This window comes from Engystomops pustulosus, chromosome 5 (assembly GCF_040894005.1).
Source record: "Engystomops pustulosus chromosome 5, aEngPut4.maternal, whole genome shotgun sequence".
Taxonomy (NCBI): Eukaryota; Metazoa; Chordata; class Amphibia; order Anura; family Leptodactylidae; genus Engystomops; species Engystomops pustulosus.
Window position 1 is genome coordinate 155473417 of NC_092415.1, and position 27477 is coordinate 155500893.

The 27477-nt window shown below is 46.9% G+C and overlaps 2 protein-coding genes across 5 annotated transcripts; one reads left to right on the forward strand and one right to left on the reverse strand.

Annotated features, from left to right (window-relative positions):
- Positions 1 to 14068, reverse strand: METTL6 (methyltransferase 6, tRNA N3-cytidine). Of its 3 annotated transcripts, none has more exons than XM_072153500.1 (6): positions 13929 to 14068; positions 10769 to 11079; positions 8380 to 8514; positions 2272 to 2442; positions 520 to 661; positions 1 to 167 (listed from the first exon to the last, which is right to left on the reverse strand). In XM_072153500.1, the coding sequence occupies exons 2-6, from the start codon at positions 11066 to 11068 to the stop codon at positions 28 to 30; spliced, it is 888 nt and encodes a 295-aa protein (XP_072009601.1). In that variant the 5' UTR covers positions 11069 to 11079; positions 13929 to 14068; the 3' UTR covers positions 1 to 27. The 3 variants fall into 3 exon arrangements, with proteins under 3 accessions (XP_072009601.1, XP_072009603.1, XP_072009602.1); XM_072153502.1 differs by lacking the exon at positions 13929 to 14068 and adding an exon at positions 13657 to 13802; XM_072153501.1 differs by lacking the exon at positions 13929 to 14068 and adding an exon at positions 13627 to 13802.
- Positions 13710 to 27312, forward strand: EAF1 (ELL associated factor 1). 2 transcript variants are annotated; one of them, XM_072153503.1, is made up of 6 exons: positions 13710 to 13859; positions 15929 to 16023; positions 18873 to 19009; positions 21141 to 21307; positions 22045 to 22263; positions 26154 to 27312. In XM_072153503.1, the coding sequence occupies exons 1-6, from the start codon at positions 13742 to 13744 to the stop codon at positions 26198 to 26200; spliced, it is 783 nt and encodes a 260-aa protein (XP_072009604.1). In that variant the 5' UTR covers positions 13710 to 13741; the 3' UTR covers positions 26201 to 27312. The 2 variants fall into 2 exon arrangements, with proteins under 2 accessions (XP_072009604.1, XP_072009605.1); XM_072153504.1 differs by lacking the exon at positions 13710 to 13859 and adding an exon at positions 13934 to 14067.
- The last annotated feature ends 165 nt before the right edge of the window (positions 27313 to 27477 follow it).

Here is a 27477-nt window from a genome sequence, read left to right on the forward strand (position 1 = left end):
ATATATATAATATTTCCAAAACAGCCATTATAAAGGTTTATAAAATTTGCTCTGAACAAACACCCGGGGCACACAGAGACCTTCCTTTTTGTTCACAGTCTCTCGCAGCACGTACTCATTGCAGACTTCTCTGTACCCGCCTTTTGTGAAAAGAAGTTGCAAGTACTCTGAAATAAAGGAAACAACAAAATGACTAAATATAATGACGTAACAGCCAACTTCTCTTTTCTTAATAATTAAATATGTTCTGAGAAATAAGCCTTAGATACCCCCTGAACAGCTTCCAGTCACCTCACTGCTGTCCACCTCCTCATTGCTGTGCAGTGTTCTGCATCAGCAAATGAAGTGCCCATCAGTATACTATGACTGGAGTGCCGGCGTTCCCCCCGCTATACTTACTATTCACACATAGTGATACATGTTCCCCAAGAGGGACTACCATTATGGCCAATATTATTAATATTGAAGAATGTTCTTCTTGTTCGTAAAAATAGAGAAGAAGAAAAAAAAATCAATCACCTGTAGTGAAAAAATAAGACCGTGTTCCATCCTGCCTGACATAAAAGTGTTCTCCGAGTTTGTTTCCTACTTTAAAGCGCAACATAGCATGATCATTTAGCCCATAGTCACGGAATAAGACACAGCCTCCTGGTTTAAGCACCTGTAATACAAGCAAAGATAAGGTAAAAAAAAATTGAGTTTTAACATAGAAAAAAGGAATGTTAGAAATCATATTACATGCCCTACCTAAAAGAGGCTGGTTGTTTATTGTTGTAAAAATATCTCCATTTAAGTATTTACCAAGGGTCTGTGGATCGCATTTCTGTCGGACTGTTCATGGTTTTTGGGATTTGCACAGCTGGGACAGGGATTTAGCAGGGGATTGTTTTGCACGCAATCGGATTTTGGCGCCGCATTGTCGGCTTTCATGCGACAGAAATCGGAGGGGGGGGGGGGGGGCTTGCGGCATGATCCGACTGATTCAGACTGAGCGCGGGATTTAAGATTCAAATTGTGTTACAACCAATGCACTTACATACACTGGCGGACCGGAGTGGGGAAATGACAGATGAATCGTGGCACAGTGCATTGTTGTCGGACAATGCACTTTCGGGAACTCTGAGGGACCGGGTAAGTAAATGTGCCCCATTATGTATTGAGTTGAGATTAGAACAAATAAGCTGGGTTCACATCAAGTTGTCATACGTTGTAAGGACACGTGGACAAGGGGGACATACAATGCATGGTAACCCCCGTCCCCCCCTAAATGTGGGGGAAGGAGCATACATCACCAGCTGCCGATGTATGGGGTGTTTCCCCAGTGATGTCACTGTCCTTATATGGGCATTGACACCACAGGGTCCCCCCTCCTCCTGCGCTGCATCCTCTACCCATAGGCTTCTACTGCCTCTGCTGAGCGCATACGTCACCCAGCAGGAGGGATCAGGATAAAAAGATGTAGCTTGATGCATCTTTCCATCCTGCCTGTTTTGTCGGATATGACGTAAACTGGTCAGATGAAGGTAACAACTATGCCACTGCCTGCCACTAAATGTCAATGTATATGATCAGCGTATATATTGGCAGCTTTCCAGACGTGTGCGCTGTGTTTATACAAAAAACGTGATGTGAACCCAAGCTTACAAGTCTAAGCAGCCTTTTTTTTTTTTTTTTTTAGAACTGGGCAGAATGGGGCAAGTACTAAAATAAAGAAAAGATTTTATTGTGACCATAGTTATACTGATGATTAAATGTGTTCCTATGTCGGAAAATTGTACAAAAAAGTACATTTATTTGCTAATGTTCTTTCTGAATCTAATCTTTAAGGATTTCTAGATCTCTTACCATTCTATAGGAAGTTACAATGTTTACTTCCTCTGGATACTAACTGTTCCACCATGATGTGATGTCACACATACACAGCTCATTAGTATCACAAAGTAATCCCAGCTGTGTGCTCTACCGCTGTCTGATCTTACCATGCACTTATGTATAGTCATGTTTTGTACACAAGGGTAAAAAAAAAATTTGCCATCTGACTCATACCTTCTAAAGCAGCGTCACTGACCGAATCCATTCGGATGCAAAATCTGGCCTCATAATGAGTGAAGAACCCCTGGAGGAGTAGCAACTCATGAGCATCTTTTAAAACATCTTTTTTGGGAAAAGGATACCATAAAAAACTATTGCAGTGGATTCAGTAAGTGAAGCTGCTTTAAGAGATATGAATTAGACAATACATAACATCAAATAACACAACTCTCTAATTACCTTGTATATATTTTCTATGGCGAGGTGCATTTTGTCTGGATGGATAGCAGAGAGGACAAAGATTAATGTTGCAACATCCACACTGTCTTCAGGAACACTATCAGTAAGACTGTCTGTGGTTAGATCACACTGGAATGCTTTGCAGGTATCTGGATTATAAGATGAATTTTGCTGCAAAAACAACAAAAAAAGTACAAAAAAACCTATAAAAATAATGTCTGGTTTTAAATTTATTGCATATTTATGTTTTTTAACATAAAAGTTATTTCATGACACAATAGATTTGTGAATTCACCTTATGGGTATATTGTCCATCATGTAAATGTATAGGGCCAAATTATTAGGGGGGGGGGGAGGGGGGCGCACCACTTTGCCCTTAAAGGGGCCACAAACAAATGTGGGCGATTTAGGCTGTTGAAAGACCGCCCGAATCGCCCACAGTATATTTGGGTCTGGTTCCCCGGGCCGTCCCCAACAGACGTCAATTAGTGCCCTGACTTCAGCCTATGGCAGAGTGAGGGAACAATAAGTTCCCTGCTCTGCCATAGACGACCGGAGGTGTACTAAGATGGCGGTGTCGTGATGCACTGCCAGTGCCAGTGTGCATCAGGAAAACAGAAAGGCAAGTACAATTTTACCTAGGACTTTATATAGTCATTATAGAAGGGCTGCACACAGCGATTGCTGGTGGGGAGGAAGGGGGGCTGCACACAGCGATTGCTGGTGGGGAGGAAGGGGGGCTGCACACAGCGATTGCTGGTGGGGAGGAAGGGGGGCTGCACACAGCGATTGCTGGTGGGGAGGAAGGGGGGCTGCACACAGCGATTGCTGGTGGGGAGGAAGGGGGGCTGCACACAGCGATTGCTGGTGGGGAGGAAGGGGGGCTGCACACAGCGATTGCTGGTGGGGAGGAAGGGGGGCTGCACACAGCGATTGCTGGTGGGGAGGAAGGGGGGCTGCACACAGCGATTGCTGGTGGGGAGGAAGGGGGGCTGCACACAGCGATTGCTGGTGGGGAGGAAGGGGGGCTGCACACAGCGATTGCTGGTGGGGAGGAAGGGGGGCTGCACACAGCGATTGCTGGTGGGGAGGAAGGGGGGCTGCACACAGCGATTGCTGGTGGGGAGGAAGGGGGGCTGCACACAGCGATTGCTGGTGGGGAGGAAGGGGGGCTGCACACAGCGATTGCTGGTGGGGAGGAAGGGGGGCTGCACACAGCGATTGCTGGTGGGGAGGAAGGGGGGCTGCACACAGCGATTGCTGGTGGGGAGGAAGGGGGGCTGCACACAGCGATTGCTGGTGGGGAGGAAGGGGGGCTGCACACAGCGATTGCTGGTGGGGAGGAAGGGGGGCTGCACACAGCGATTGCTGGTGGGGAGGAAGGGGGGCTGCACACAGCGATTGCTGGTGGGGAGGAAGGGGGGCTGCACACAGCGATTGCTGGTGGGGAGGAAGGGGGGCTGCACACAGCGATTGCTGGTGGGGAGGAAGGGGGGCTGCACACAGCGATTGCTGGTGGGGAGGAAGGGGGGCTGCACACAGCGATTGCTGGTGGGGAGGAAGGGGGGCTGCACACAGCGATTGCTGGTGGGGAGGAAGGGGGGCTGCACACAGCGATTGCTGGTGGGGAGGAAGGGGGGCTGCACACAGCGATTGCTGGTGGGGAGGAAGGGGGGCTGCACACAGCGATTGCTGGTGGGGAGGAAGGGGGGCTGCACACAGCGATTGCTGGTGGGGAGGAAGGGGGGCTGCACACAGCGATTGCTGGTGGGGAGGAAGGGGGGCTGCACACAGCGATTGCTGGTGGGGAGGAAGGGGGGCTGCACACAGCGATTGCTGGTGGGGAGGAAGGGGGGCTGCACACAGCGATTGCTGGTGGGGAGGAAGGGGGGCTGCACACAGCGATTGCTGGTGGGGAGGAAGGGGGGCTGCACACAGCGATTGCTGGTGGGGAGGAAGGGGGGCTGCACACAGCGATTGCTGGTGGGGAGGAAGGGGGGCTGCACACAGCGATTGCTGGTGGGGAGGAAGGGGGGCTGCACACAGCGATTGCTGGTGGGGAGGAAGGGGGGCTGCACACAGCGATTGCTGGTGGGGAGGAAGGGGGGCTGCACACAGCGATTGCTGGTGGGGAGGAAGGGGGGCTGCACACAGCGATTGCTGGTGGGGAGGAAGGGGGGCTGCACACAGCGATTGCTGGTGGGGAGGAAGGGGGGCTGCACACAGCGATTGCTGGTGGGGAGGAAGGGGGGCTGCACACAGCGATTGCTGGTGGGGAGGAAGGGGGGCTGCACACAGCGATTGCTGGTGGGGAGGAAGGGGGGCTGCACACAGCGATTGCTGGTGGGGAGGAAGGGGGGCTGCACACAGCGATTGCTGGTGGGGAGGAAGGGGGGCTGCACACAGCGATTGCTGGTGGGGAGGAAGGGGGGCTGCACACAGCGATTGCTGGTGGGGAGGAAGGGGGGCTGCACACAGCGATTGCTGGTGGGGAGGAAGGGGGGCTGCACACAGCGATTGCTGGTGGGGAGGAAGGGGGGCTGCACACAGCGATTGCTGGTGGGGAGGAAGGGGGGCTGCACACAGCGATTGCTGGTGGGGAGGAAGGGGGGCTGCACACAGCGATTGCTGGTGGGGAGGAAGGGGGGCTGCACACAGCGATTGCTGGTGGGGAGGAAGGGGGGCTGCACACAGCGATTGCTGGTGGGGAGGAAGGGGGGCTGCACACAGCGATTGCTGGTGGGGAGGAAGGGGGGCTGCACACAGCGATTGCTGGTGGGGAGGAAGGGGGGCTGCACACAGCGATTGCTGGTGGGGAGGAAGGGGGGCTGCACACAGCGATTGCTGGTGGGGAGGAAGGGGGGCTGCACACAGCGATTGCTGGTGGGGAGGAAGGGGGGCTGCACACAGCGATTGCTGGTGGGGAGGAAGGGGGGCTGCACACAGCGATTGCTGGTGGGGAGGAAGGGGGGCTGCACACAGCGATTGCTGGTGGGGAGGAAGGGGGGCTGCACACAGCGATTGCTGGTGGGGAGGAAGGGGGGCTGCACACAGCGATTGCTGGTGGGGAGGAAGGGGGGCTGCACACAGCGATTGCTGGTGGGGAGGAAGGGGGGCTGCACACAGCGATTGCTGGTGGGGAGGAAGGGGGGCTGCACACAGCGATTGCTGGTGGGGAGGAAGGGGGGCTGCACACAGCGATTGCTGGTGGGGAGGAAGGGGGGCTGCACACAGCGATTGCTGGTGGGGAGGAAGGGGGGCTGCACACAGCGATTGCTGGTGGGGAGGAAGGGGGGCTGCACACAGCGATTGCTGGTGGGGAGGAAGGGGGGCTGCACACAGCGATTGCTGGTGGGGAGGAAGGGGGGCTGCACACAGCGATTGCTGGTGGGGAGGAAGGGGGGCTGCACACAGCGATTGCTGGTGGGGAGGAAGGGGGGCTGCACACAGCGATTGCTGGTGGGGAGGAAGGGGGGCTGCACACAGCGATTGCTGGTGGGGAGGAAGGGGGGCTGCACACAGCGATTGCTGGTGGGGAGGAAGGGGGGCTGCACACAGCGATTGCTGGTGGGGAGGAAGGGGGGCTGCACACAGCGATTGCTGGTGGGGAGGAAGGGGGGCTGCACACAGCGATTGCTGGTGGGGAGGAAGGGGGGCTGCACACAGCGATTGCTGGTGGGGAGGAAGGGGGGCTGCACACAGCGATTGCTGGTGGGGAGGAAGGGGGGCTGCACACAGCGATTGCTGGTGGGGAGGAAGGGGGGCTGCACACAGCGATTGCTGGTGGGGAGGAAGGGGGGCTGCACACAGCGATTGCTGGTGGGGAGGAAGGGGGGCTGCACACAGCGATTGCTGGTGGGGAGGAAGGGGGGCTGCACACAGCGATTGCTGGTGGGGAGGAAGGGGGGCTGCACACAGCGATTGCTGGTGGGGAGGAAGGGGGGCTGCACACAGCGATTGCTGGTGGGGAGGAAGGGGGGCTGCACACAGCGATTGCTGGTGGGGAGGAAGGGGGGCTGCACACAGCGATTGCTGGTGGGGAGGAAGGGGGGCTGCACACAGCGATTGCTGGTGGGGAGGAAGGGGGGCTGCACACAGCGATTGCTGGTGGGGAGGAAGGGGGGCTGCACACAGCGATTGCTGGTGGGGAGGAAGGGGGGCTGCACACAGCGATTGCTGGTGGGGAGGAAGGGGGGCTGCACACAGCGATTGCTGGTGGGGAGGAAGGGGGGCTGCACACAGCGATTGCTGGTGGGGAGGAAGGGGGGCTGCACACAGCGATTGCTGGTGGGGAGGAAGGGGGGCTGCACACAGCGATTGCTGGTGGGGAGGAAGGGGGGCTGCACACAGCGATTGCTGGTGGGGAGGAAGGGGGGCTGCACACAGCGATTGCTGGTGGGGAGGAAGGGGGGCTGCACACAGCGATTGCTGGTGGGGAGGAAGGGGGGCTGCACACAGCGATTGCTGGTGGGGAGGAAGGGGGGCTGCACACAGCGATTGCTGGTGGGGAGGAAGGGGGGCTGCACACAGCGATTGCTGGTGGGGAGGAAGGGGGCTGCACACAGCGATTGCTGGTGGGGAGGAAGGGGGGCTGCACACAGCGATTGCTGGTGGGGAGGAAGGGGGGCTGCACACAGCGATTGCTGGTGGGGAGGAAGGGGGGCTGCACACAGCGATTGCTGGTGGGGAGGAAGGGGGGCTGCACACAGCGATTGCTGGTGGGGAGGAAGGGGGGCTGCACACAGCGATTGCTGGTGGGGAGGAAGGGGGGCTGCACACAGCGATTGCTGGTGGGGAGGAAGGGGGGCTGCACACAGCGATTGCTGGTGGGGAGGAAGGGGGGCTGCACACAGCGATTGCTGGTGGGGGGGGAGGGGCTGCACACAGCGATTGCTGGTGGGGGGGGAGGGGCTGCACACAGCGATTGCTGGTGGGGGGGGAGGGGCTGCACACAGCGATTGCTGGTGGGGGGGAGGGGCTGCACACAGCGATTGCTGGTGGGGAGGGGCTGCACACAGCGATTGCTGGTGGGGAGGGGCTGCACACAGCGATTGCTGGTGGGGAGGGGCTGCACACAGCGATTGCTGGTGGGGAGGGGCTGCACACAGCGATTGCTGGTGGGGAGGGGCTGCACACAGCGATTGCTGGTGGGGAGGGGCTGCACACAGCGATTGCTGGTGGGGAGGGGCTGCACACAGCGATTGCTGGTGGGGAGGGGCTGCACACAGCGATTGCTGGTGGGGAGGGGCTGCACACAGCGATTGCTGGTGGGGAGGGGCTGCACACAGCGATTGCTGGTGGGGAGGGGCTGCACACAGCGATTGCTGGTGGGGAGGGGCTGCACACAGCGATTGCTGGTGGGGAGGGGCTGCACACAGCGATTGCTGGTGGGGAGGGGCTGCACACAGCGATTGCTGGTGGGGAGGGGCTGCACACAGCGATTGCTGGTGGGGAGGGGCTGCACACAGCGATTGCTGGTGGGGAGGGGCTGCACACAGCGATTGCTGGTGGGGAGGGGCTGCACACAGCGATTGCTGGTGGGGAGGGGCTGCACACAGCGATTGCTGGTGGGGAGGGGCTGCACACAGCGATTGCTGGTGGGGAGGGGCTGCACACAGCGATTGCTGGTGGGGAGGGGCTGCACACAGCGATTGCTGGTGGGGAGGGGCTGCACACAGCGATTGCTGGTGGGGAGGGGCTGCACACAGCGATTGCTGGTGGGGAGGGGCTGCACACAGCGATTGCTGGTGGGGAGGGGCTGCACACAGCGATTGCTGGTGGGGAGGGGCTGCACACAGCGATTGCTGGTGGGGAGGGGCTGCACACAGCGATTTCTGGTGGGGAGGGGCTGTACACAGCGATTGCTGGTGGGGAGGGGCTGTACACAGCGATTGCTGGTGGGGAGGGGCTGTACACAGCGATTGCTGAGGGGTGTAAATAGCGATTACTGGGGGAACCATAGCCCACTGTTATTTAATAAGAACTGTAGATATAAATTAAACTACCAAAACAATCCCTGTAAAAGTTTCCCTGAAGGATATTGTCATAAAAAGAGCAATTAAGCAACATTTGGGATTTAGGAACCATAATGTGCAAAACAATACAAACCTTCACAAACTGTACAGCCCTAGGAGAAAAGTCACAGGCATATACAAAGAGATGAGGGTCTTCTTCTAGCAGGGGGAATAAGCAGTTGCCTACACCACAGCCAGCTTCCAGCATGACAAGCCTTTGGTTCTCAAACTAAAAGGGCAGAAAATGGGAAAAGTTTGGATGCAAACACTTAAAATTATTATTCCATAATAATGCCACTCAATTGCTTCAGGATGTACAAAGTTCAAGACCACAAATACAGAATGGGGTATGATAACATGTGCAATTACTTATGTTATACATTTCCTCCTCCAGCAGGTATGTAGGCAAGAACATGAAAACAAAAATTGAAAAACACAACTTGGATCACAATTGAAAGCACCCCCACTCCCTATGTCACCCTTGGTGACTAATTTCTGAAAAGTTTGTAGAAAGTTATCGTAGCACGGCGGGCATACATCGGCGCTGCGGATAGGAGCAGGGGATGAGTGCAGCTCACTCCTGCCCCTCTCCATAGGAATATACAGCCCACGGTTCCCTCCTATCATCTTTCTATGGGCTACGGTGCCGCATGTGTGCCCACAGAAGTGTATGGGGGACGTATATACGCTGTATTTACGTTGGCCATATATATACGTCCCCCATAAGTTCGTTAAATTTGTTAATGAAGTATATTAGAAAAATGTTCACAACTTCCCCCTCCCCACAATATCAAAATTCATCTTAAATGATGGTTACTCATTAACTAAAGGAAAATTGCCAATAGACAAATCAAAGAGCAGAGCTCTGAACCTGCATGTAGACATCCTTGGCTTAGGTAAAAAGATCCGGGGCCCGTGCCCTGCATCTTATGACCTAGCGACGTGTGTGTTCACACAGGTTTTTTTTCCACATCAGTGATTTCACTGACACCGGCTTATGGACACATAGGGCTTCCTAGCTTCAGTGATTTTTCACTGATGCCTTACTTACCCATTCTTTTCAAAGGGCTTTTTCACACTTCACATTTTTTCTCATTGAACAGCGGTTACTTTAGAACCATTTTTTTTGTGTTCACCGACAACACTGAATCAGTGAAAAAAACTGAAGTGTGAAAAAGCCTATTGAAAAGAATGGGTCAGTAAAGTATCAGTGAAAAAAAATCACTAAAGCCAGGCAGAGAAAACCAATCTGTAGGTGTCCATGAGTTAAAATGGGTTCAGTGAATAATCACTGATGTGAAAATAAACTCCAATGTGAGTCTACCCTAAGGGTGAAGACACACATGGCGTTTTTGGGCCGTTTTTGGGCCGTTTTTACTAAGTGCGTTTTCAGATCGTTAAAAACGCATGCGTTTTTTGAAAACGCATGCGTTTTTGTCCGTTTTTCCGAAATTGCGCAACGAAAAACGGACAAAAACGCATGCGTTTTCAAAAAACGCATGCGTTTTTAAAAAACGGATGCGTTTTTTAACGCATGCGTTTTTAACAATCTGAAAACGCACTTAGTAAAAACGGCCCAAAAACGGCCCAAAAACGCCATGTGTGTCTTCACCCTAAGGGTTAGGGTTATTAGAATATTAGGTAATTTACCAACGTACATTGATACAATGTTTTTGATATGTTAATTGAAGCCTCCTGTCTTTTACCTTATCAGTCAGACATTCCTGTCCATAAAATGGCTGCAGATGGAGGGTCATGTGATCTCTATCTATCCATGAACAATCACCCTGGCAATTTCTTGTGGTCAGATCACATAACCCTCCATCTGCAGCCATTTTATGGCCACAAATGTCTGGCTGATGAGGTAAAAGACAGGCAGCTTCTCTTTACATATCAAGAAAGCGGAGCAGAACTTTTCACAGATGTATGTTGTTGGTTCAGTGATTTCCACAGATGCTTCACAAAGCCATTGATTTCTATAGGTCTTTTCACATTGGCTTGTATTTTCACTGATCAGTTGTCCATGGAAAAAATTATGAAACATATCCTATTTTTTTAACTGATTCGGATCACGGAAGGCAATAGAGGTCTATGGGTCCACAAGAAAAAAAAAAAAAAAAATTATATATATATAGATGCAACATGGTTTTTTTTCACTGATGAGGCTGCAAAACCAGGTGTGATGTTTTCAAAGCAATCACACTAATTGCAGTCACACTGAATCACCAAACTGATGCATCACGGAGACAAAACGGAACGGATGCGCAACTGAACATAAACATCAATGTGAAAGAGCTTCACACACACACACTACAAAAACATGAGTGACCAACCGCTTTAAGGTATTAAGCACACATTAATTGCTTCCGACCCAAACACACGGAAAGCCGCAGTACTTGGTGTGGGTCATTACATGATTTGAAGGGCTGCACGGTTTTAAGCAGTACATAAGAAAACATAACCACATTATAATCGGATCCCACCTCTCTGCATGCTTTGAGCTCCTCAAACTCCCTGGTTGTCCAGTGTCTGTCTTTGAAGAAATTGGTGCTGTTTCGCTTGTAGAAAAGGTCCCAATTCTTCTGCGCTTCCTTTTCAAGCTTCAGTTGTTTAAATTCAGATACCAGTATGACATCACTCTGGCCGCTCTCAGCCATAGACGTGGTAGTAAGTTCTAGCTTCTCAACCTTCTTCTGGAAGGGGACCTCTGAAGAGGAAGACGTACTACAAGTAAAGACGGTATTCCCCGCCGACGTGCCCTCGTCCAGGGTACAGGAGTCCATTATATTCCATTCTAATGGAAAATTAATAGGAGAAATATTCACAATTCAGAACCAGGGAAATAGAATACTGGAAGTTTCTAAACAATAACCATCACATTATTGTTGTTTTCTTCCCTCCAAAGAAACTGTATTAACCCCTTAAAGGCAATCTACCATCAAACTGAAGCATGATAAACCAGGGACACTTACTTATAGACCCAGGCACAGTGACTGTGGTTATCTTCTTATATGTGTTATCCATGGGCTTTATAATTCTAAAAATCAACTTTTAAAATTATGTCAATGAACCTGAAGGGCTATTGTGCCTATTCCCAGAGCTCTTCTGAGCTGCAGATTCACAGGCTGTTACATTGTCCAGGAGCACTTGCCCCTCCCACTGTGTGTTGGGACTTTCTGTGCTACAGTGAGATTACATCAGACAGAGTGAAGTGCTGAGGGAGCAGAGGGGGAGAGAGAGAGACATTCTAACAGCCTGGGAACTTGCAGCATGGAGGGGCTCTGGAGATCACCCCATTAGCACTTCAAACTCATTAGCATTATTTTAAATGTTGATTTTAGAAGGAAGCATAACAAATATATGAAGATTACCACAGTCACGGTGCCTTGATCTATGAGTAAGTACCCCTGGTTTATCATGCTTGATTTTTATGGTAGATTTACTTGGCGCTTGTTTTCATGAAAAGATTTCTTTTTTAACCTGACATAGGAATACAAGGGCTTGTTTATTGTGAGATAAGGTTTTAATTGGTACTATTTGGGGGAATATATGGCTTTTAGTTACATTTTTGTGGGAGGTATAAAGCACTAAACAGCTTTGCACTAGAGGAACAATTTTGACAACAATTTTTCATACTTTATCATAAATGGTCAAAAGCATTAAAGGTGCCTGTGGTCTCATGTGACACACTTTCTTAGAAGAGCAGCTTCAGATTTATGAACTATAAGTACAAGCATTCATAACATTTTTAATGGACACTCAAAAGTACTTTATATTCTTTATCCTGGTAAATATTTGTTTGAAAAAGTGAATGCAGTCCATCAGACTACAAACTGATCCAGCCCTTGTACTAGCGATAAGTCGTTCTCGAATGAGCCGACTCACTTAACTCCGCCCCTCACAAGCTTACCACGCCCCTTTATCCTGATACAATCGGGTTAAAAGTGGTGTGGAGTGGGGTGATTGATTGGCCTGCGGCTCCCTATTATGAATTTAATAGTGAGCCGTTGATGAGCCGGCTCTTATTGAGCAGGGCCTAATGAGCCAGCTCACCAAGTAGAGCCGTAATTCCCATCACTACCTTGCACCTCTGATTTGTATCATGCATTGGACAGTCACTACAACCCCTTTGGCCGCGGTCACACGATCCGCTAGGCGTCCGTTCATAACGCGCCGCTAGCGCACAGGGGGCGGTCCTCGGCCCGAACGCACATGCGTTAACAGGGAAACGCATGCGATCGGCTTATCAATCGCATGCGTTTCCCTGTTAACGCATGTGCGGTCGGGCCGAGGACCGCCCCCTGTGCGCTAGCGTCACGTTATGAACGGACGCCTAGCGGATCGTGTGACCGCGGCCTTTATGTTTGTGGGGAAAAATCCACCTGAAGGTGTTTTCCCAAATTTTGATTAACAATCTCGGCAAAACTGGATTATCTAAACCCATAAATGGTACAGTCACACATACCGCTTTGATTCTGTTTAGGAGCGCAATGAAAGCGCACGGGAGCGTGCCACAGCCAGATCGCATGTGCTTCCAAGAAAACGCGTAACCAGTACCCGGTTTCTTGCATTCCATAAAACCCACAAATCATTGGGCCATTGCACGCCAGCTTTCATTGCGCTTCTAACCGGAATCAAAGCGGTATGTTTCACCAAACCCTAAGGCCGGCGCCACACAGGGCGCTTTGTCTGCGCTTGCAAACGCAAACAAAGTCGCGTTTGCGATCGGGAACGAGCCGCCGGTGTTTTGCATTAATTTAACGCGAAACACCGGCGGCTCCTTCCCGATCGCAGGCGTTTCCATAGAAACGCAGATGCGATCAGGCCGAGGCCCGCCCCGGTGGGCGCGACTTTGTCTGCGTTTGCAAGCGCAGACAAAGCGCCCTGTGTGGCGCCGGCCTAAGGCTACATTCACACTGATATATGTCCCCCATAGACGGTGATGGGCGCACGTGCGGCACCGTACCGCTCCGTACCCCGGAAAAAGATAGGACATGTCCTATCTTTGTCCGTAGTACGGCGCCGTGCGCCATAACTTCCTATGGAGAGGAGCGAGGGTGAGCTGCGCTCACCTCCTCCTCCTCCTCCTCTCCCCGTTCACTGCCGTTGCCCGGTATGGTACGGGCGGGCAACGGCAGTGTGAATGTAGCCTAAAGGTGAGTTGGGAATAAAAAACAAAACAAACAAAAATAAATAATTAAAAAAAAAAAAAAAAAATCGCTGGTTGTACAATTGTATAGGCCACATGAATACACAAACATAGTGGACTATCCCTTTAACCACTGTACACTGCGCTTCTAACGCTCTTCAAACGTGTTAATTTTCTCAACATGCTCAAGACCTCTGCCTGCAGTTAGTGAATAGACACAACTGATATTGAAGATCCTTCCACTTTGGATAATTGATATGAAGTGTTATAGCGATTGCCGAGGTCTGACATGTAAAGAAATGGAACTATGAAGCGCAATGACAAGTTTCTCCGGATGGTAATGTCCGCCGCACACCGCCGCTCTGTACTGATGCTCGGACTCTATGATGTGCTGCAGCGCGTCACCATCTACGTTGTGCCTGCAGGTAGGGAAGCCTGCGCTCAGGTCAGCACTGCGCCTGCGCATCCAGGGCGACCCAGAGAGAAGCACTTACCGCTTAGTTCATAACATTACCAGCAAAATAGAGATGAATGGGACACCGCCCCCGCCGCCTCTGGACCGGGAGGAACACGGGCTGAGACTAGGAGAAAGCTTCGAGAAGAGGCCGCGCTCCTCCTTCCACACCGTGCGCTGTGAGTACCGGGTAATGACGTCATGGAGCCTCCGCCAATCACGAGCTGCCCTTTGAAGTGACGTCATCTGTAGTTATTGTTGAACACAGACGCATGCCCTGTTGTTGACGTCATTGTGTCATTGATAGTTGGCTCATGGTAAATAAGAGAACCCCTTATACGTTGTCAGTGACAGAGTGACCCCTGGGAGTGAATGCTACAGGCGGCGGTTTTAGGGTTACAAGCATATCTCTGGGATAATATAGATATTTCCATAAGGCCTGCAGAAAATGACTTCAGTGCTGTAAGGGTTCCCCTTAGATGCTTAAATACTCCTTAAAGGGGTTTGCCCATGAGAGAAAATTCTCAAATCTCAATCCCCTAGTTTTAACCCTTACTTTTATTGCTGGTTAGCTGCTATCACTCAGTGTTGGTCATTATAAGATTCCAGAGTGTGGGGGCGGGGACTTTCTAAGTAGACACATTATCTTGTTCTGTGACCTGACAGTGTGGTTAGATTATCAGGGTACAGGTTTATATACACTTTCATTTACCTTCTGAAAATTGTACAAGTATCTGACACATAAAAAGAGAGATAAGAGAAATGAGAGGTGATGAGATCTATGAGATGTCTATTACACATGACTTTCTCTCCTCTGCTGTGACAGCTATTACACACTGGCAGCTCTACTATATACCTCCTTCCCTCTGCCCTGGGTAAAGAACTTATCTGCCCATAGCTTTACACTCCTCACGCTGTACATGCTGCTGCAGAGTGAGAGAGAAGCTCCACAGGGTCAGGAAAGATGGATGTCGGCCTTGAAGCCAGTAGCTCCAGGGTCGGAAACCAGGGGCAACTGAAATTGTATGCACCAGGACTGATAGAGACAGGTTGGAATTACATTTGTGAAATGCTGTATTTTTGTTAATAGCATTGAATTAGAGAATGTGTTATTTTGTTATCCTGAGTACATTTAAGAAACTTGTCTTCTTGGCAATACCCTTTTACTTCTGAAAGTGCTCGGGGCTAGTCTTTCAGCCTGAAGAGCTTTCTGCTGTTTGCAATGAACCATTCCACCGCCCCTCCCCTCTGCCCTGAGTGACTGCTGTAAGCATCCAATCAAACTCCTGTGTCAGAGGGGAGGGGCTGTGGAGCAGAAAGTTCTTTAGGCTGAAAACGCAGCATAGAGAAGGTGTTTGTGTAATGAAAAGTTATACAATATATTCGAATATCCTGTCAGAAAAATAAAACCAGAAGAAAAATGTAAAAAGGCACATGTTTTTGTGCACCCACAATGACTTGAGCTTAAACAACATCATGGTATCTATTGGGCACACTGTGTGGAAAAAAACCTTAAATGACAATGGAGGAATTGCTGCCTTCTGTTTGTTCCACTCAAATAAAAAAAATGTATAAAAAGCTATTTAAAAGTGATTTGATTCCCAAAATGTTCTCCAATAATAATTATGGGTCTTACCACAAAAAAAAAGAACAAGAAATGAAAAAAAAGTTACAGTAGGCAAAAAATATTTGTTATATGAAGAAATATGAATGTTATTGGGCAAATGTAATAGACATGTTTCCGGTTATTGATACAATACAGTGAGAGGTAGCAGGAGTGCTCTTTTACTCTATTCCCCCTTTTTATGGTAATCAAAGAGATCAATTTATCAGCAATTTGTACCTTTCAGAACAATAGTTTCTTTGTTACTAAGGAGACTGATAGAAACCTAATGTAACCTAATATAACAGCAGACCCCTTTCTGGTAAAATCTGTTTTAAATCAGACAGGTGTGAACAGGGCCTTAGGGAATAGCTGGTTGTGTAGATGTGTTTGTGCTCTATGCTTTGCTTTCAGTTATTTATATTTATTTTCCGTAGATGATTTTAAGCCAGCTTCCATAGACACATCATGTGAAGGAGAACTTCAAGTGGGAAAAGGAGATGAAGTCACCATTACCTTGCCACACATCCCAGTAAGTGTGTATGTGAGATGTGTTATAGGCCAGAATACATTTCAGGTAAATGTGTTGCTAAAGGCTGACTCCCATTGTAATAACTCTGGGGGAATCATTCAGACTCCCTGATGAATACTTAACATAGCTGCTTCGCTTGCCAAGCAACTTCCCATTATTACTTAGTAACTGAAGGCATGAACTGCAGATGACAGCACTGGATCTCCATGAACTAGGAAAAACTAGCACCGGATCATGGATTTCTGGGTAAGCATCTGTTTAATGTTTGGAGCCTGTGGTTGTACTTGGATTTTCTAGGGACATCAAATGGTATGAAATCAGCAAGGCAGATGAAAATAAAAAACGTAGCTACTCAATGTCAGCAAACCAACATCACTTTGTTTAACACTGCCTATGCTATGCTGCTCATCCTCAGCAGTTCTGTATGTAATACTGGACCAATTTGTCACAACAGGTATATTACAAAGGAGAGGGGGTTGCTTTTAGTGGAACTGTTTTCTTTCAACCACAAGCACCATAAGGGGAACCTGTCACCACATTTTCACAAATGCAGCTATTGAAACGTTCCCATAGAGCAGTGGTGGCAAACCTATGGTACGGGTGCCAGAGGTGGCACTCTGAACCCTCTCACTGGGCACTCAGTCTGTTGCCCCAGCACAGAATTCGCCAGACAGGACTTGAGTCCAGGACATGAAGCATCTGGGTCTACCTGAGATTGCAGGAAGAGAAGATGTAGACATGGTCAGATTATCAGTGGAGATATTGAAGCTCCTGCTCTTGGCCCCACATTTCTTCCTGTTCAGGGAAGCTCCAATCTGAATTTTCCCACCTTCTGTCAATGATATTGGTGTCCTCTAGACTGTTGAAAGCTGTGGTATAGCACGGAGCAAGATTTAAGTAATTTAATGTTAGAATTGCTGTGTTGGCACTTTGCAATAAATAAGTGGGTCCGGTTTGCATTTTGGGCATTCGGTCTCTAGAAGGTTTGCCATCACTGCCATAGAGCCATAGTAACTAACTAATACCCTTCTTTTAGCTAAAAATTGTTCCCTTACATCCCCATAAATCAACTTAATGTTATATTACCTGGCATCAGAGGGGGTGTGTCCTGCTTGGTCAGCTCCTCCCCTCTACTCCTCCCCATGCTTTATGTCTCCTTACTATTCAGCACTTCATGCCATGTGACCAGGGTGATGTCATGAGATGGATATAAGACACAATAACACAGTCAGCACTGCTATGCCAAAGGGGCAGATTTACTTACCCGGTCCATTCGCGATCCAGCGGCGCGTTCTCTGCGCTGGACTCGGGTCCGGTCGGTATTTATTAAGGCAGTTCCTCCGACGTTCCTCTGCGCTGAAGTTCCCCGAAACGCACTGGAATACACCGAGCCGGGCTGAGTGAAGGTAAGTGCAAGCTCCGTGACACATTATTTTTTTTAAATGCTGCGGTTTTTCCAAATCCGTCGGGTTTTCGTTCGGCCACGGCCCCCGATTTCCGTTGCGTGCATGCCAGCGCCGATGCGCCACAAACCGATCGCATGCACCAAAATCCTGGGGCAATTCAGGGAAAGCCGCAAATCGGAAACATTCGGGTAACACGTCAGGAAACCGCGAATCGGGCCCTTAGTAAATGATCCCCATTATGTTGTCTGTAGAGTTTGTAGAGCTGTTGCAAGCTGCTGCTGGAAAGGAAGTGTGTCTGTCTGTAATGTTCTCTGCCCCCCCCCCCCCCTGCAGTACCAGAGAAGCTATTCATGCCAGAGGAATCTGCCCAACCATAGTCAGAAGTTTATGGTCGTATCCAGGGACAACCAAAATGTAAACCCTAGGACTGATATAGACAGGCTGGAATCATATCTGTGCAATGCTATATTTTTGTTTATAACTTTGAATTAGAGAATGTGATATTTTGTTATCTTGAGTATATTCAAGAATCTTGTCTTTGTGGGAATACCCCTTTAAGGAATTGCATTAATAGTGGTTATCTAATATTAAGAGCTTTGTTGCAATATTTTCTCTTTAAGAGACTTCTGTGTCCTGGAATGGGTGGTTTGTAATTTCTCTTAGTCACTTAAACCTCTCTGTGATCTCAGCATCTATTTCTGTTCTACACCTGCACCATTTTATCCTTTGTCCTGGTAAAATTACCTTCCCTGGGGATTTCTAATCCAGCTTTGTCTCTGAAGCATTGTTTTCTTAGATACCTTGTAAAAGGTCATTGTAGATGTGTTTTGGCACATGAGCCAATTTCTGGGTATACAGCAGGATCCTAAATTGTTCCTCCAGTTACTAGTAAGGGTTTATTTACAGATCCTATGCTTAAGAGGAATAACTTATTTACGGGCAGAAACTAAAAATTATGCTAACACATTTATAGGGCAAGAGCAACTATGTGAGGACAATGGGGCACATTTACTTACCCGGCCCAGTCGCGATCCAGCGGCGCGTTCTCTGCTCTGGATTCGGGTCCGGCCGGGATTTATGAATGTAGTTCTTCCGCCGTCCACCAGGTGGCGCTGCTGCGCTGAAAGTCATCTCATCGCGCCGGAATGCACCACCTCGGACCAGGTGAAGGTAAGCGCTCCCCAAGCGACACTTTTTCGGTTTTTAAATGCGGCGGTTTTTCCGAATACGTCGGGTTTTCGTTCGGCCACGCCCCTCGATTTCCGTCGCGCGCATGCCGGCGCCGATGCGCCACAATCCGGCGCCGATGCGCCACAATCCCGGGGCAATTCAGGTACAATCGGCGCAAATCGGAAATATTCGGGTAACACGTCGGGAAAACGCGAATCGGGCCCTTAGTAAATGACCCCCAATGTGTGTTACATTGTCTCATCTGTTTTACAGGGCTCAACTCCTCCTATGACTGTATTCAAAGGAAACAAGAGACCATACCAGAAGGATTGTGTGCTGATCATCAACCATGACACTGGGGAATATGTTCTGGAGAAGCTCAGCAGCAGCATACAAGTCAAGAAAACAAGGTACAGCTAATTGGTCCTGGTTTCTCTTTGGCAGTGTTGTGACGGGAGTATTCCCTGAATTAAATGAACAATGTGGATTATTTTTTGTTGTAAACAAGCTCCTAGAGTTGTAGAGGGAAATATTTTGTTCATGTAAAGCTGCAGACGGTGTTAGGTCACAGCCCTGGAGATATGTATAACCATACATTTGTGTGTGTTGTTGGTAGCAGCAGGACTGTGTAAACGGAGATTGAGTTAAATCCAGTTTTGCAGCTCCAAAAGAGCTCTGTGCATATCTCCCAGACAGAGCAAAGTACAGCCCTCCACTCCAAGGGACTGGAACATTTCTGACTATAAAATGGCCACAGATGAATGGTCATGGGATCTCTATCTGTCCATGGGCAATCGCCTTTCCAGGATCTTGATCTTAAATTCATTAATAGTATCATAAGGTCCTGGCAGGGCGATTGCTCATGGACAGATAGAGATCACATGACCCTCCATCTACAGCCATTTTATGGTCAGGAATTTCTGGCTGACGAGGTAAAAGACAGGAGGTTTCGCTGTACATATAAAGAAAGCGGTCCACATTTTTAATAGATGTGTATTGGTAAATTAACTAATATCCTGCCCTACACACTTACACACATATTAACAAACATAAAGTGTAGTGACCAGCCCCTTTAATGACCGCCGTATTGGTTTTACACAGCAGTCATTAAGTGTATGACAAAAAAACTTTTGAAAAAATAAGGGAAACATTTCCAAAACTGATTTTTTTTTTTTAAATATTAATTTATTAAATATTAATAACACAATAAAAACTGTATAAACCCCAAGTGTATACAAATAAAAACTATGTGTCTTTACACAAAAAATAAGCCCTCGCACAGCCACATTGACAAAAAATGTAAAACGTTATTGTGCTTGGAAGGCAATGATGCGAAAAGTCCCACCCCCCAAAGGATTTCATTATGGAAATAAAGGTAATTTAACAGAAACAAGAAGTATAAATTTGGTTTTGATGTATGTGTGACCTAGAGAAAAAAAGTTTTTATGTTATTCAGGTTCCTCTTTAAAAAAACAATGTCAAATACTGTTTTTTTTTTAAGGTTCATTTGTGCTAAACTGCATTTAGACCCAAAAAAACAAATGCCCATAACGGTATAGTTACCAAAAAATAAGGAAGTTTTAATTTGCAGAAGGTATTAACGAAAAAAAATAAATGAAAAATATCCTGGGCATTAAGGTGGAAAACAGTTGCAGATATCTGCAACCTTAATGTGCTGTACCACAGATTAGTTTCTCTGTAGATTTCTGCAGCACATGGATGATGTTAGATAAACCACATGCATTTTGCTTGTGCTGGAATTAGCTGTGTAATCACGCCTTGTGAACATACCCCTAACCCCTTTGTAGATGAGGGCACGCAGCTACAGCGAGTTGCACGCTGAAGACTGACTGGTAGTTCTGGGGCACTAAAAGTTTGGAAAACCTTGGAAAACTTATTTGCATTCTTCCCGGCAAACAACTGCAGCATTGTGAGGAGTGTAAAGCTACAAAGAGATAAGATCTTTATCCAGGGGAGAGGGAGGGGGGGTATATAGTAGTGCTGTTTATGTTATGGGTGATTTTGTAAAGCTGAGAATGTCATTGTGTGTGATATGCATCTCATGGATCTCATCATCTCTCATCTCTGATCTGTCTCATCTCTCTTTTTCTATTTGTCAGATATTAGTCAATGTTCAGAAGCTAAATGAAAGTGTATATAAACCTCTACCCTGATAATCTAACCACATTTTCAGCTCACAGCATCTCACAGCACTTAGAGAGTTCCCGCCCACTTTCTAGGACTTTACACTGACCAGCCTAGGTAGTGATAGGAGCTCAAACAGCAATAAAACAAAAAAATTATAAAGTAAAGGGATAAAATGATATTTATTGTTTAAACATCACTTTTGGGTTTGCAATTTGAGATTTTATTTCATGAGCAACCACCTATAAATCCAATAATACCCTTTTTACAATGCAATCAATGTAGAATGGGAAGGCCCCACTGACCACTGCATCCCCCTGCTGCAATGCTTTACATCAATGAGGGATTTAACTGATTTACATACAGTACTCATTCATTTATTTTACTCTGTCTTAGGGCTGAGGGCAGCAGCAAGATTCAAGCCAGGATAGAACAGCAATCTGCCCGCTCTACACAGCCACCTTCACAGTTTAAAACACCATCTAAACCTTCTGCAGGACCTAAAACTTCACCACTGAAGGACCACCCTTCTCCAGAACCTCAGCTTGATGACATTAAAAGGGGTAAGAGAGTATACCTGTGCATAGTTCTCTCTTCCAAATACACAGAATTTCCATAATTATGTAGATGATGTATCTAATCAGTAGTTCACATATGCTTTATATTCAGTGTGTGTACGTTGTCACTGGATAGCACGACCCTCCTGCCACTGATATACCAATGGTTATCATGGAGGAGGCGTAAATACACTAATGACTGCACAGCCCCTCCATCTGGCAGAAGCCAGCAGGACATGGGAAGTCATAGGAAGTCCTGAGTCCTGTTGCCAGAGAGCATGTGTCTGACAACAGTGAAACTTTACTGGGGTAGGTGCAATATGGGTGACCCTATTAGGGTCTTGTACTTGCCCTGGTAAAGTTATTATTGGACCATGCCTTATTACTGGACAATCCCTTCCTATTACCGTGCCATTATATTATTGGTAACTGATCAGTTTTCTGTTCATGAAGACAGAGGGAATGACATATTTCTTATGTGCATAGTTTGAGAGTTGTTATTTATCTTGGCTAGGGGCAGATGTGTATGATGGAATTATAATAGCACCACAGCTGTATCTCTAGTAATTGAATATGATGTAAGGTTTCTATACACATACCAATATCGAGGCGTTGCTTGGTACAGCTGTTTGATTTCTACAGTGTATTTTGATTTACACATAACACCTATAGTCTAATTATATCTTTAATTCCTATTATGTCTATGACATTGAGATTGATATAAGAATTTGTATTTCCAATAGAGCTGAGGGCGGAGGTGGAGATAATCGAGCAGATGAGCAGCAGCAGCGGGAGCAGCTCCTCTGAATCGGTCAGCTCCTCGGGGAGTGATGATGACAGCTCTAGCAGTGGTGCAGAAGATGACACACGCACTTCGCCCTCTCAGCAGCACAGCAACAGGACGCCCATCTCCAATGGCACCAACAGACCCCAGGGAAGTAACCAGCTGATGAACACACTTAGTAAGTAGCCCCCTGATATTCAGCCAGGGAAATCAGTCACATGAAGTTGCTATAAGTGTCTGGGGACTAAAAACAATCCTATTCAATAAGCAACAAATGAGATTTATCAGAGCCAAATGCACCAAACACGTTGCCCGATTTCTACTAAAGAAGATAGAATAAATGTTTACAGCACTTTGATACTAATATGGTAGTAACATGGATGAGCAGGAAAGAGACTGAACACATTGCACAGAACAAGAATGTTAGCTGCAGTTCAGGTGGTTAACAGGGAGTCCTTGCATTATATGTCTGTATGATGCAAGACTTTCATCCTGTGTAATGTTTTCCTTCCATGGAATTGGACCAACATACAGGTCAGTTTCCAGGGGCTGAACGTATTTGAAAGCAGCCGGCCTCAGCCAACCAACAGGCGGTGTACTGATAAACGCGGTGGTTCTGTGACTTGGGGCATTTAATTCGTTGGGAATGATAACTATTGCAACTTCTCATCTTAAAATGTTTACCTTGTGAGTACGGGAGGGATATTTTTATTGACAGACCAATAACGCTTTCAGAGACACCAGGGCCCTTCATCAGCAAAGTTTATAAATGAAGCACTGAGAGAGGAACACAATATATAAGATGTCACATCAAGACAATTCGTACATGTGGTGATACATTATTAAGATAAACCAAGGCAATGTAACTGAAGGGTAATAAGGAGAATGGCCTAGGATGGCAGGGTCCTAGTCTTAGTCTCTTGGGGGATTTGAAGTGTTTCCATGTGGTTTTCCTCTCACTATCATTCTGTCAACTGACCTTTTAGTACCTTTAAATCCTTCATACTGTGTCTTGGTCCAGAGACGTGTTCTCCCACTGGTGTCTCCATTCCCTATGTCTATTTGTCTTTGTGTATTCATTCTGCTTTATAGTTTTAGTTGAGTTACTCCGATGTATAACATTAGTTTCCCCAATGGTTATTATTGGCTCACTTTGTGCATAGTATTATGTATAAATTATAGGATGATGAACAGGAGCACGTGCCAAGAAATTTACAGTCCTGTGCGTTGGGTATGTGGTATATGCTTGATGACTGAATGTGGGCACAAGTTTTATATGTTTTGTTGTTGCAGGGAAAAGCCCCCATCTTTCTCAGTGGAGAGAGAGCACAAGGATATTTTGCATGTTTGATGTCCGTTTTTATGCAAGGAGCGGTAAATCTGGGACTATTTATTTTAGGGATTGCTGAAGATGCATAGAAGCTTAGAGAGTAGATGTTTACCAGCAGTTTACCATACAGAGCTCACTGTCCCACTGTTATCCAATACTGGAGCTCCTTATTGCACCTTCCTCATAGCACTGCAGCACGCCATCCTACATTATTCTTCTTTAACACACATTACCTTGGGAGGTACCCTATAAAAACCAGAGCCTGGACAAGCAGCGCATTATCATGATGTGGAGTTACATTTGATGTGACCACTATCGCCAGAGCAGAGGACCCGAAGTTCTTCAGTGAACAAAGCAGTGGGACACACACACTACAATAAGGCTTGGGTAGGTGTAAGTTATCAGGAACCCTAAAAACTGGATCAGTGGGGGGGGGCATTTATCGTGGATTAATCGCAACTTCCACACCAAGTTGGCGGAATGGCGTGGATTTGTCCAGAAGCATTAACTTTAACCTTTTCTGCTGTAGCTTATAGCACAATTCTATGTTAGGCAGGATCCTGGTGCACAATCGTAGCCTGCTATTATATCTGGCGTAACAATGATAAATCCTCCACCCCAAAAATTCTTAATAAATTCTCTCCAATGCATTCTGATCAGAGGAATAGCTCCTCTGATCTCCACACGGGAAAATCGTTCCCTTATTTTCAATGTGTACGTCAGCTTTCTACTTTGATCATGTACTGTAGCGCCAGGTCTCTGCTGTATAAAGCGGTTGAGACCCAGCACCTGGAGCTCCTACTCAAACCCTTAGCTGGTGCCATATCATTGAAGGGTTAAAATTAAACCATATAATATACTCCTATAATTATCATTGTGTTACACCAATTGAGACTTAGGTCGTGAATTAGTGTAGCAGGTTTTGTTTGTTCTGATTATATAAGATCACATTTTGGGCTTCCGCTTCCGGCCCCATCATGTGAAGCAGCAGGAAACTAACAAGCTAACTCCACAGCCCTAACAAGCACTGGACCTGCCACACAGGGCCAGCACTGAGGGGAACCTGAGGGGGATGGAATCGCACCAGGAGTGCGGCATCGTAGCGGACCAATCGCAAGTGGGACGTGCGGCAGATCAGACTCTGCCACAACTGCACCAAATCTTTGTTGAGACAGAGCCTGGTCAGAGAGGAACGAGCTCACAGGATCGGCCCTCCCAGAGCCCCGCAATCCCCAAACTCCCAACATTCTGGCAGAGAAGAATGCCCGAGACAAGTGATAGCTAAATTCTTAGACTAAGCCAATAAAGAGATGCTACTGCAGGCATATCGGAGATTGCAGGAACCGCTCATGATAGACAATACCAGAGTCCTGATGTTTGCAGATTACTCTGCTGAACTGGCCAAGAAAAGACAGGATTTCAGCCCTCTCTGCTCTGAGCTCTTTAAAAGGCAGTGGAAATTCCAACTTCTCTATCCAGCTATTCTTAAAGTGGTCTCTCCAGATGGCATCACTCAAACATTCACCGACCCAAGCATGGCAGAGGCTGTGATCAGATTGTTATATGCCTGGCAGACTTCTTCTAGAGGCCGAGATGCCCCTTAGGTATCAAATAGGTAAAGGGGTCCAGAATAAGAGATCATCTCATACTAATACAAACATGTCGCTAAGGGTGGTTACAAGGAATGATAAGGGTCTTCGGCCCCCACAGAAGCGCTCCATGATACTGAGGCATTTGAAATGCCCTACTAGCTCACACGCCAATCCAGGCACTGATTATATATGGAGATTCCCCTCCTACATGGTGCAAGATGAAACCTTACGGTTTGAATTTTACAACCCGGCCACAAGGGACAACCCAACGATACACTGGGACTTGTCAAAAAGTAAGCTAAAAAGATATTTAGCGAGAATAGTGCGTCTCTACCACAGGCTTACACCTCATATTTGACGCCTGCATTCCCAATAAAATAAGAGAACTGGAAATTAGCTAGAACGCAACATGAGGCCCTTCTAAAGTGACAGGAATGCCATAAACAAATGAACACATCAGCAATCCTATTCAGATTTGGTAATAAATCAGGCCGTGTTTTGGCCAATCTGGCAAAGGGCCAGCATAAAGTAAATTTCCATAAGTGAAATTGGAGATTTCATGAGAAAATTAAAGAATTCCACCTGGTACATGGTCGAGGATCTTAGGGATACACTTGGTCGATTAAGGGTATGAGGAACCCTAAAATAGGCAGACTCTCAACATATAATCACTGCAGTCTGACCCCTTTATTGATAGACTCTAGGAAAGACATCCTTTCAATTATACTGTTGTTTTTTTCCGTTTTATATGTTGATTCTACTTCTATGGGGACCACCGAAATATAAAAGCATTAACCATGCAAAAAACATTTGGCAGTACCCAGTGATGCGATAAAAGCCACAAATTAAGTTTGGAACGAAGGAAAAATTGAAAAAGGAGAGTGAGAGGAGAGTAGAGAGGTCCAGAAGTAAAACTGGCCCACTACAAATGTAACTAATTTTTATATATAATGCTAAGATTTGTATTTACATGCTCATAATCTCCCAATAAAAATGGTTAAAAAAAAAGAGATAAACTTTTGGTCACAAAACATTTAGATAAGATTAGTAAATATTCAGTGTTTGTAAACCTAACCTGAGTTTTGTCTGTAGTGTATTTTTTAGCATATACACTGTATCAATACCGTATTTCTTTTCTTTTATTAGGACACGACCTTCAACTAAGTGAATCAGGAAGTGACAGTGATGACTAAGAAGAGATTTCCTTCTTGTATATATTTTATTTGTGTATATAGAAGCACTGATGCACCCAAATATTCAGGCACTGCAATAGTCTAGTAATATACTGCGATAGCTCTTCATAAAGTAGCAAAGGGAGTCTACCAAATCACTCCACAAGTAAGGCCAGCATTGCTTAGAGTATGTTAAAAGCTTTCCAGACATGAAGAAATCAGCCCTAAATGTTCCATGTATCAATTCTACATGTAAACAGTCCTTGGGCCGCACTAACATTAGTATTTACAACACTGAAGTTCATCACCCAGAACACTGACTAGAAGTTACAAATGAAGATCTAGACCAGTGGGGACACCCAGGCCATCACTCCAGCACAGTATCAGGGTATCTGCCTGCAGTCCCAAGGAGTCGAGGACTTGCTGCGCTCAGTGCTACTTAAAAGCAACACATCCGGGGCTTCCTGGGACTGTGAGTGAGGAAGGAAAAGGGCAGATTAGTATTGTTGATCCTACCCCTGTGATTCTTCTTGTTTGAAGGGCCCTGGAGAGAAACTACAAAGATAAACCAAATTTCCCCTCCTTCTTTTAACGATATCGGTGAACTCAAGAAGCAGATGCCGTTAAAAGTAGTGACAAAGCAGAAAACACTTACTTACTACTTTGCGATAAATATGTGAGTTTTGGGTTTCAGTTCGGGCACTTGGTCTTGAAAAGGTTCACAACCATTTATTCATCTACGGGCAAAACTTCTATTACCCCTGCGTTCTTCAAGCTAATTTACATACTATAAAACATTAAATTCACCCTAATCTTACAGATAAATGGGAATCAAGGTAAGTCTGGATAGCCTATTGTGCTCTATATACTGCTGTCTTTATTTGTGGAAGTTTCGGCACATATATATCCAAAGGTAAGAAAATAATAGCATGTCATTACTTGGCAAAACCTAGATGGGTTTCATAGAAAACAGTGGTTAGCAGTCTGTAAACAATGGGTGACAGTGGTATAATAAAGGGAAAACTAGCATAAAATAATTATTCATGTATGTTGTGTCTTAGCTCCATGTATGTATATATGTATTGACATGGTATAAACCATTTTTAAATATACTTTTATTTCTTACTTTGTGATGCATGTGTCTGATACTCAATGCAAACCTCACAGAAGCACTGAATTGTCTCTTTTCTCTAAATGAATGTTGTCTCTGTTACAATATTGCTTAAAGGAGTTGTCCACTTTCAGCAAACATATGACATAGTTTGGTTAATGAAAAGTTATATAATTTTCCAATATAC

What these genes read in the sequence shown, in the direction of transcription:
- METTL6 (XM_072153500.1), bottom strand. Translation starts at nt 11,068, where the DNA reads ATGGACTCCTGTACCCTGGACGAGGGCACGTCGGCGGGGAATACCGTC. An exon ending in GGGCTGTACAGTTTGTGAAG is followed by an intron (nt 2,443 to 8,379) that starts GTTTGTATTGTT and finishes TTGTTTTTGCAG; the next exon opens with CAAAATTCATCTTATAATCC. An exon ending in GTCTTATTTTTTCACTACAG is followed by an intron (nt 168 to 519) that starts GTGATTGATTTT and finishes CCTTTATTTCAG; the next exon opens with AGTACTTGCAACTTCTTTTC.
- EAF1 (XM_072153503.1), top strand. Translation starts at nt 13,742, where the DNA reads ATGAAGCGCAATGACAAGTTTCTCCGGATGGTAATGTCCGCCGCACAC. An exon ending in CATCTACGTTGTGCCTGCAG is followed by an intron (nt 13,860 to 15,928) that starts GTAGGGAAGCCT and finishes TATTTTCCGTAG; the next exon opens with ATGATTTTAAGCCAGCTTCC. An exon ending in GCTTGATGACATTAAAAGGG is followed by an intron (nt 21,308 to 22,044) that starts GTAAGAGAGTAT and finishes TATTTCCAATAG; the next exon opens with AGCTGAGGGCGGAGGTGGAG.